Source organism: Archocentrus centrarchus, chromosome 18 (assembly GCF_007364275.1).
Source record: "Archocentrus centrarchus isolate MPI-CPG fArcCen1 chromosome 18, fArcCen1, whole genome shotgun sequence".
In the NCBI taxonomy this organism is placed as follows: domain Eukaryota; kingdom Metazoa; phylum Chordata; class Actinopteri; order Cichliformes; family Cichlidae; genus Archocentrus; species Archocentrus centrarchus.
In genome coordinates this window covers 18,587,909-18,598,563 of record NC_044363.1, presented here as the reverse complement: position 1 = coordinate 18,598,563, position 10,655 = coordinate 18,587,909, and the positions used below count along the sequence as shown (strand labels likewise).

General features: G+C 38.0%; 1 protein-coding gene across 1 annotated transcript; it reads right to left on the bottom strand.

Annotated features, from left to right (window-relative positions):
* Nucleotides 1–652: 652 nt before the first annotated feature.
* LOC115796933 (uncharacterized) lies at nt 653–10,207 on the bottom strand. Its single transcript, XM_030753424.1, has 15 exons — nt 9,783–10,207; nt 9,401–9,673; nt 9,012–9,287; nt 6,724–7,002; nt 6,355–6,633; nt 5,888–6,244; nt 5,313–5,588; nt 3,030–3,272; nt 2,521–2,628; nt 2,371–2,386; nt 2,185–2,282; nt 1,995–2,039; nt 1,833–1,898; nt 1,524–1,586; nt 653–1,275 (listed from the first exon to the last, which is right to left on the bottom strand). The coding sequence occupies exons 1-15, from the start codon at nt 9,991–9,993 to the stop codon at nt 1,268–1,270; spliced, it is 2,598 nt and encodes an 865-aa protein (XP_030609284.1). The 5' UTR covers nt 9,994–10,207; the 3' UTR covers nt 653–1,267.
* Between the last annotated feature and the right edge of the window lie 448 nt (nt 10,208–10,655).

The following is a 10,655-nucleotide window of genomic DNA, read 5'->3' as shown; positions in this document are numbered from 1 at the left end:
GTGAATACAGTATGTATGTAGTCTATGTGTTACAAGACTTCTGAAGTGGGATGTTTAAGGAGAAAGACACTGTGCTGGCTGATTGTGACCACAGTCAGCAGTGCAACAAAGGATGCTTCCTTCAACAATGTTTAAGTAACTTTAATTCATATAGATCAGATAAAATGAGGGGAAAACAGGATACAGTACAATATGCAAAATGTAATAGCTGACATAAAGATATAATTTACAATTATATACTGAATATTCATATTACAAACACTTCCACAAAGTGGTTTGGATGTCACCATGTTTATATGTTGTGTATACATTTACTCACAGAATTACTTTTCATGGTGCTCATTGGTATGTTCACTGGTGATCATGTGACATGATCACTAATTTTGACATTTAGCGTAAGCTTACGGACATAACAGTGACATAACCTTACTGTTGTTACTGTTGAAAGCGACCTGATAATCTCACTGGCCTTTAATTTGATATTAAACTTTTTATTAACATTTACACAACAATTACACAATAACTGATAAGAAAAGTAACACAAGGTAGAACCAAACCAACATTTTTGAACTGAATATATATATATATATATATATATATATATATATATATATATATATATATATATATATATACATATACTCCACCCTGCCTGCACTCTTCTTAAGCTCTATTCTGCGATGTCCGTTACTTTGGATGGTTGACCCAAGGTATTTAAACTCAACTACTTGCACACTCACCTTTCAACCTGTCTCTCTCTCATTCACACGCATGTACCTCATCTGTCCGTCACCACAGCAAACAGGAAGGGGCTCAGAGCTGATCCCTGATGTAATCCCACCCCAATTTTAAGCCCATCTGTCACTCCTATTGCACACCTCACCACTGTCCTCATACATGTCCTGCACCACCCTCATATACTTCTCTGCTACTCCTAATGTTCTCATGCAGTACTACAGTTCCTCTCTTTGCACCCTATCATAAGCTTTATCTAGGTCCACAAACAAACAATGCTGACCCACTGACCTTCTCTATACAGCTCTCTTAATATGAATTAATACTGCTGCTCAGTGATCATCACCTGTTTTTTTTAATCTATCTTTAAAAACTCTTTCACATATTTTCATGGTATGGCTCATCAGCTTTATCATACAGCAGTTGTAATGATGCTAAAGTTAAAATGTTTGAGAATTCATGTTTTTTTGTTTGTTTTTTTCATGTTGCTGTCCAGGCTTCGCTTGTTTTATTGATGCTGCACCTGCATGTTTTAGGGAACTTTAAAAAAAAAAAAATACAGACAATAAAATAAGTTAAACCAGCAAACACCTAAAAAAAACATATAATGCGAGAGAAGACTGTTTTTTTTTTTTAAAGAGTTACAATTCTGACTCTAAACATTAGGATATTTAATTAAAGCTCTAGTACAGTGAACACACATTTGGCCTAATGATAATGTGATACATGTTTCCTTCATCTACAGATCACCTTGAAACTGAACATTTGCTAACAACTAATATTTGTACCTGTAGGCGAGTTTGGATTTACATTATGGTAGTCAGAGTTTTCCTCTGGATCATCACACTTTCCTGTAAAGATTACACAGAAATAAAGTTTATTTGCCACAGCTTACAAAGTCTGTGGATATCACATGTTTTTGAAGGACCTCTTTGCATAAAAAGAAATTCAAACAGTTCAGTATAGAAATCATATTTTATCCCAAACTGTGGAAAACAGGTTTCTATAACCTGAGTTTTTGAAACTCATGCCTTATAAGTAGAGGTATGACATTCAGATGTGCACGTGTTTTAAATTTTCATATTTTGTGTACTCACTCCTCTGTCCAATGCTTCTGAGCTGGATTTGAGATGTAATATTTCCGTGGTCATCTGTCTGTTCACCTAAAATGAAAAATATTTCACCATTTAAATTTTTATCGCACAATAAAAATAACGAATTTTTCATTTGCTCTTTCTGGAAAAACATTTATACTGTACCGGCATTTTCAGAGCGTCTGCATGACTCATAGATATTAGCATCACCTTCGGGTCAGTGAAAATCAAGACAATGACAAAATAAGTCACATTATGTGCAGTAAACTTGCAGCTATGTTGTGATGAATGTTCATTAAGAAATGTGCAGCTGTAACAGCTGCCAAAGAATATTTGTATTTGATGCATGGCTGACCGTGAAGAAGAGAGGAGTATATGTGCTGCTGATTTTCGTCCTGGCTGACAGATTGAACTGTGGCAGTGATCTGACCGGGTTCCTGAGACTCGGCTAGTCTGAGTTTTTTAAACAGGTAAACGTTACAGTGAATGTGTTGTTTACTATCAGCAGACTGCAGACAAGAAAAGAAAGTGTTTTACCAACCTGATACAAAGTGTACCTGTGGAAAAGACAGTAATAATGTTAATTATGTGTGTATTACAAATGAAAAAAAATAGTCCATTCCATGACAATGATTTTAATCTTTTTAATTGAATAAATAAATAAAATAGATAAGTAATGTAAATATTTCACCCTTTGATTTTCTGTACCAACAGACGAGCAGCAGGGGCAGGAGGAGAATCAGTGAGATGCCACAAACCAGCCCAGTGATCAGAGAGAGAGAAAGTGAGGACCTGGATGCTGCAGTAATAAAGGATTAGAGTTAGTTCGCTTCACCTATCAAGAGATTTCACATAGAGGAGTCCAGTCAATGGGCCACACTCTGTACCTGACAAACACTTTCAGGGATGTTGAAAAATGTCTGCAAATAAAACAACTCTTAAAACTGTGAGGATTGTGATATTTACACAATAATTAAGAGAAAATAATCAACACTCTATAAAGTGGCCAAAAATACAAACTATTAAATAACATTTTAGTTCAAAATGAGGATTCATATGCTTCCAGTGGAGAGGACCATTTCAACTCATCTGCTTAATTTTCTTATTTCATTTTTGTAGACTAACTACTGCATGTCTGATTTTAAACTAATACAAATTATTTGTCTGCTTTTCTGCCACTGACTGTATCATCACAATTACCTTTTACTGACATCCAGCTTTCTTGCGACTGGTGCCCTGAATATTCACACTTGTAGAAGCCTTCATCAGACTTTGACACTGCAGAGATGTTTAGATTTTGTCTGTCGTCCTTCTGAATTAGTTTCATATTTTTGTAGAAGGCAACAGTGGAATTCAAGTTTCCTGCCCTCAATTTGCAGCCAAGAGCGACAGAGTCCCCCTCACTCACTGGATGGACAGGGCTCACCAGGATAGCATTCGTACCTGTAAAAGCCATTAAAATAATATGAAACAGCTGTTTGTGTTTGGTAAATTGAGACAGTGGCACCAACAGCCTTAATGCTGTTCTTTTATTTCTTCACACTTTGAACTACAGCAGGATTATTAGACTTATAAATAGGTTTGAAATGCATTTTTTGGCTGCATTCTCTCATTATTATTATTATTATGATGACTAAGCGGACTTAGACTGAAAATATGTTTTTTCCTAATCCGGTTTAAACTAATTATAAGTATATTATAAATAGCATATTGCGCTTTGCCGTTGATCGGAAACACATTTTCTACATACTTTTTATGTACACTTCTATGACAGCTGAAACATTACCTCAACGTTTAGCTAAAATATTTGTAAATGTATCTACAAACTGAATTTTAAAAAGCATCAGGAAAGTGTAAAATGTAAATAAAGACAGAATGAAATGATTTGCAAATGTCACCAACTGATATTTTAATACAGAAAAAAAAAGACATTTTGCTGTTTCATGAAAAATATCAACTCATTTTGAATTTGATGGCAGCCACATGTTTCGGAGAGGTTAGGATATGAGCAACTTTTCACTTTGGCCAGGGCCTTTCTCTGTGGAGTTTGCATTTTCTTGCTGTGTGGAAGTATGATATGAAGTATGAAATATGATAAGTGGAAGAAAATGGATGAATGGACAAAAACATTTTTCAACTAATTTGATTAAAAGGAAAGTTGGGCAGAGGTTTACCAACCTGCACAAACTACATCCACAAATTATGGAACAATTTCAGAAAAGGACTTAGGAATATCTTAGTAGGAATAGATATATTCCTACTTAGATATAGGAATATCTCATCATGTAGAGTGCATAACAACATCAAAAGATTCAGAAAATTTGCAGAAATTTCTGTGTGCAACAGATAGAACCAAAAATCAGTACTGGCTGCCCGTGATCCTCTGAGCCAAAACTCATTTAAAATGGACCAAGGCAAAGTGGTAAACTGTTCTGTGGTCAAACGAGTCAAAATTTGAAATTTGTTTTGGAAATCATGGATGAGGAGGGGGACGATCCAGCTTGTTATCAGTGCTCAGTTCAAAAGTCTGCATCTCTGATGGTAATGAGGATGCATCAGTGTTTATGGAACTGGCACATTACACATGTGGAAAGGCACCATTAATGGTGAAACAGGGTTTTTGAGCAGCATATGCTCCCATCAACACAATATCTTTCAGGGGAGGTCATATACTGCATATTTCATTAAGACAAACCATATACCACACCCATTCCAAACGCGTGGCTTCACTGAAGAAGAGCCTGGGTGCTGATATGGCCTGCCTGCATCCAGACCTTTCACCAGTAGAAAATATCTGATGCACCATGAAACTAGAAGCACTCAGAAAGCGCAAACCTCCGCCAAGGCCAACCCCCTATCCCACAATAGTGAAGAATTCTTTAAAGAATTCCTGGATCCAGATCGTGATCCGGATCACCGCCAAAATGTAATCACTTTTTCCTCTTGTCATTTCCAAGCACTCCACAAAATTTCATCGAAATCCGTTAATAACTTTTTGAGTAATCCTGCTGACAAACAAACAAACAAACAGACAAACAAACAAACAGACAAACAAACCAACGCGACCGAAAACATAACCTCCTTCGTAGAGGTAATTAAAAATATGACAAAGGAAACCCTGTGACTGTTAATCAGACAAGAATGGGAGAACATTCCTCTCCCAAAAGCCCAGCAGCTGCTCCCCTCAGTTCCCAGATGTTTACAGGCTGTGGTTAAAAGAAGTGGGGATGCTACACAGTGGTAAACGTGACCCTGTCCCAACATTTCTGAGACATTTTGCTGCCTCCGAATTAAAATTAAAATTTTCCTTAAAATGATATATTCCCTCATTCTCTCATTTGAAACACTGAAACATAAACATTGCTTTCTGTCTTTGTTTACATTTTACACAGTTTTTTTTTTTACACACGGGGTTTATTTTTGTTTGTTCTTTTTGGGTTTTGTCTTTTTTTTGGGGGGGGGGGGGGGGGGGGTAAAACCTACCATGTAGAGTGATGTTGACTCCATTGCTGAACTCTCCAGATTCAGTCTCACACCAATACACTGCAGCCCGATGCCTGTGCCTTTCTATGTTGCATGTGGATCTTGTCATTGTCCTCCAGTTGGGACAGTCTGGGAGTTGGCTCAGATAGCCATGTTCATCAAATCTCATCACTCTCCACGAAGAAGAGTTTACAGAACAGGTCAGTGACACAGATTCATAAATTAAGTGCTGCACTCTGTTGGGACTGACTGTGAGGGAGGCTGCTGAATGAAAATCTGTGGAAATAAATAAATAAATCAAGACAAAAAAAGAGACAAACATCTGGAGTACATATTCACTTTTTCTTATTGTCTTTTAACCATTCAGAGTTGTTAAACATTTGCAGCATTTTAAGAAGATACAGTCATCTTGGAACAGAAAAAATACTCATTGTGGCTTATTTATACTGGGAGGCAGGAATGTACATGTAATGTAATTATTGGCATAAATTTCATCTTTGATAGAGACTCTATAAGAAATTATAAAATTAACACTTTTTTAAAAAAAAAATAAAGGTAGGAACATACAAACCAACCTGCAGACCAGACAAACTTTGGTTCACTGTGATCAGTGTGATACTCTGGGTCTCCTCTTCCAGCTCTACACACATATCCTGCTGTGTGTGTCTGTCCATCAATGATGTAGGAGTCCTGTGCAGTCCCACTGATGCTTCCAGGTAATAATTCATATCTGTAGAGGTGACGCCATCTATCATAGTGAATCCTGGTGAATCGCATGTAGGAAGAGTAATACATGTTTGAGATCTGGGACACAGCTTTATACCAGTAGAAGCTCCATCCTGCAGACGGATGTTTAACCTCACAGTTCAGAGTTACTGAGGCTCCAGGACTCAGCCATGATGGAGACACAGTGAGGACAGGCTGTGTTTGACCTGTTAATATAATTTTCTCTTATTAAAAAATAATACATTTATGAATCCATAATAATGGATTTGCACAAAATGCAAGTGTACAGTTCACATTGCATAAACAATTCACCCACCGTGTAGTTTTAGTTCGAAGGATCCACTCCACATTGTTGAATTCTGTTGTGCACTTTTCACTCTTCCCTTACACCAGTAGTGGCCACTGTGTGATACAAGTGGAGAAGCAGTGGAAATCCTGAATTTATTTTGCTTTGGAGGTTTATATAAACTGGTTGTTTCCCATTCATAATCCCACTCAGTATCTCTTCCTGGGAGCTCACATTTCAAAGTAAAAGTCTCTCCTCTGTATATCTCAGGCCAGTTTGGATGCAGAGTCACAACCGGCCTGTTTGTGACTGTTGATGTTAAAGACAAAGAAGTTAAATTAAAAATACAATTTAACATCTTCAGTGAATTAAAGAAAAGAAACATTTACTGTGACTCACCAATTTTTTTAATACTGATCAGATCACTGTACTCTGTGAAGTAAACAGGGTTTCCTCTCCCTCCTCTACACCGGTAGTCTCCTTCCTGTGATACACTGATTTGTCCGACAGAGTGGAAAACAGCCTCTGCCGTCGTCAGTGGTTCTGAGGTTTTCTTGCCTTTGTACCAATAGTAACTCCAACCAGAAGATGATGGTTTCACAGAGCAGGTCAGGACCACTCTGTCTCCTTCTAGAAAGACTCTGTTGTCAGCACTGATGCTGGCCTTTGGTCTGTGTCCTGTAGGGGGAAAAGTGTGCAGTAATATTATATATCATATATTGCTGTCCCTTTGCTTTAAAGACAATAACAGTTTTACCAAAAACTGTTAATTGCAAACAATAAATAGTCAATCTTATTCTGTAGCACTAAAATTAAAACATCTGCATCAAGTACAAACAACAATTTAAATGCCAACATAAGATATATGAAATAAATTAACATGCAGAGATATATTATACTGTAGTCAAACTAAATCAGGACTCAGTCAATTTATGCATGTAACCATGTGGTGTTGGTGAATATATTCACTGTGTCAGTTACATGCATGTTGAAAGGAATTCTTCTTCTTGCTGCTTCCGTTTAGGTGTCATGACAGCAGACAACCTGCCTCCATCTCCCCCTATCTCTAGGATCCTCCTGTGTTGCATAAACCCTCTGCACATTCCTTCACTACATACATGAATCTTCTCTGTGGCCTTCCTCTTTTCCTCCGGCCAGGCAGCTCAGTATTGAATATTCTTTCTCCAGCATATCAGCTCCTCTTCATATGTCCAAACCATCTCAGCCTTTCCTCTCTAACTTTGTCTCCAAACCACTCAGCCTGAGGTGTCGCTCTGAGATATTCATTTCTAGTCTTGTCCATTCTGGCAACTCACAATTAAAATCTTAACATCTTCGATCCTGCCACTTCCAGCTCAGCTCCTGTCTTTTGTTGAGTGCCACCATTTCCAAACCAAACATCATAACTGTGACATATAACTATGACCCAGAGGAATCTTGAATCTTGAAGTCAGGCCCTCCTATTAATTTAGACACTAGTGTTGTGTACAAACCCACCCACCCATCCATCATGGGGCAGCATCCAAAGCCAAGATCTGTATATGATGTGAAGTTGTGTTTTTCTGTTTGTTTTTTAATATTGTGAAACATATAAAAAACACAGAGGTACACTAATTTTGTGTTATTCAAAGGTTGCATGAAGGCTGATTAGTGCAGGATAAACTGGTTAGTTTGGTGTACTGAGGTGAATTTACAGTGAAGCTCTGTGCTGGACTGGTGCACAGTGGCTGTGGTGTTCATGGTCAGTGTTAGTTACATCAAGTGTAGCAAAGATGAATTTGAATTAAAGCTGCTGGACTTGCTCAAATCCTTACCCTTGTTCATTATTTTCCCCCTGCTTCTAACCCATGAACTTTGAGAACAAAATGTTCACTTGCTCCCAAATATGTCCCACCCACTAACAGGTCCTGTTGATTGTCATCTTTTAATTTCATGGAAGGGTTGATACTTTCTCTTGGTTCAGTTCAATTTTATTCATATAGCCCCAAATTACAACAAACGTCAAGTCAAAGACCCTAAAGACCCTACAATAACACAAAGAAAACCTCAACAATCAGATGACCCCCTATGAGCAACCACTGGGAATAATTCCCTGTTAACAGGAATAAACCTCTGGCAGAACAGACTCAGGGAGGGGCAGCCATCTGCCATGACCGGTTGGGGTGAGAGGAAAAAGGCACACTGTGGAACAGAGCCAGTGTCATAGTCCTCATTTTCTGTTTAGGACTTCAAATTCTGTTTCATGTATGAACGCTGACAGTTCCCATGACAGAATCATGCCTGGTTTTAACGCAGTGTATCATTAATGTTCTGACTGTCCTCACTTTTCCAGCTCTCTCCTTTGTAGCCCTCTCCCGTGTTGTGTTGCTGCCATCAAATTCAAAATGAGTGAATAATTCTTAGAATGGTTCATTTCTTCAGTTTAAATAGCTTTTGATATTTATTCTTTCTTCTATTGTGAATGAAATATGGGTTTCTGACATTTGCAAATCATTGCATTTATTTACATATTACACAGAATCCCAACATTTTCAGGTTGTACATTTGCATATTCTTTAAACCTCTTCTAGGTTACAAAACTTATTGCAATGGATTTTTATATGTTCTGCATCAATTTATGTTGTTCAAATCAAGAATACAACATTTTATCTGCTTATTAATTACTAAAAAAAATGAGGTTTTCTTACCAGAAACTATCAGTGTGATGGCATCGCTCCACTCTGTTACCGAGTACAAGTCCCGTTTGTTTTTACCCATACAGCTGTAGATCCCACTGCTGAGCACAGAGGCGTTAATAATTCTGCATTCATTGTTTGTCAGAACTGCGTTTGAGTCGGGTTTGCTCCATTCATACTCCCACTCAATGCTTCCATCGCCATAAATCGCACACCTAACAGTGATCATCTCGCCACTGAATATCACAGGCCAGTTGGGTTCCAGGGACACAACTGTCTTACTGGAAACTATTAATAAAAGCACAGAATAATTAGATGGCTTTAGCTTTGAGCAAATTCCTGCATAACATATTATATCAAATTATATCACATAATGATCAAATTAAAGTGCTTAAACTCACTTGTTTTTTTAATCGTGATTGGATCACTGTCATCTGTAAAGACAGCTGGGTTTCCTCTCCCTCCCTTGCAGTAGTAGACGCCTCCCTGTGAGACACTGATTACTCGATCTGGTTCTTCGTCTCTAATCATCTGAATTTCAGAAGAGAACGAGGTACGCCTGAACCAGAAGTATTTCAACCCAGTGTAGCTCGCCACAGAGCAGGTCAGTGTTACGTTGCCTCCAGCTGGTATGGTTCTTCTATCAGCTGCAATTGTCGCACTGGGTTTATTTGCTGTTTGTTGGAGTAAAATAAAGGATTTTTTTTTCTATAAGTAGACAGATGAGAAATCAACACATAACAAATCCATGACACTGTGTCACTCAAAGGTGATTTCACTTACAAGAGACTCTTAGTGTGAAAGCATCACTCCAAGCTGTCGAGAAGTACAAGCCTCTTCTGCCCTTACACCAACAGTTCCCACTGTAGGAAAAAGAAGCACTGCTAATGTTGTATTCTCGCTGTGTTGGAGGGGTTCTTGAGCTTGTTGTTCTCCATTCATACTGCCACCCGGTGTTTTCCCCTCCTTGGATTTCACACCTTAAGGTAATCATCTCACCGCTGAATATCTGAGTCCAGTTATGTTGCAAAGTCACAAAGATCCTGTTGGACACTTTTCATACCAAAAATACAATAAATTTAAACAGAAAAAGTTGGTCATTGTAAATGTATGTGACTTTATTTCTTTAAAAACAGTTACTAAACTCACATGTTTTCTCAACGTAATGCACGGCACTGAGGTTTGTGAAGAAATCTGGGTTCCCTCTTCTTCCCCTGCACCGATAGATGCCTACGTCTGAGATATGAATAACGTTCTGCAAACTATTCGTATCAAACGGTACCTCATGAGAACCGGGGTTTTGCCTGAACCAATCATATCTCCAGCCAGCTGAGCCCTGAACAGAACAGGTCAGTGTCACCGAGCCCCCCAGTGGGATGGCTGTCCTGTCTGCTGTCAAAGTAGCTGTGGGTCTGTGTGCTGTTTTGTTTAAAACAGATGATTTTTGTTATTAAAAAATTCTTTATTTTTTTGTTTCTCATACATTTCCAACAAGTGCTTTTGCTTGAAATGCACTTGTTGGCTAAACTACTTCAAAGTCCTTTATTCTGCATATTATGAAAAATATGCAGAATAAAGGACTTTGAAGTAGTTTAGCCAGACAGCCTCTCGTGCGACCTATTTCTCACTTCACACATACTACATACAGTATAATGT

What these genes read in the sequence shown, in the direction of transcription:
- LOC115796933 (XM_030753424.1), bottom strand. Translation starts at nt 9,993, where the DNA reads ATGATTACCTTAAGGTGTGAAATCCAAGGAGGGGAAAACACCGGGTGG. An exon ending in GATCAGTATTAAAAAAATTG is followed by an intron (nt 6,634 to 6,723) that starts GTGAGTCACAGT and finishes TAACATCAACAG; the next exon opens with TCACAAACAGGCCGGTTGTG. An exon ending in AAAGTTTGTCTGGTCTGCAG is followed by an intron (nt 5,589 to 5,887) that starts GTTGGTTTGTAT and finishes TTATTTCCACAG; the next exon opens with ATTTTCATTCAGCAGCCTCC.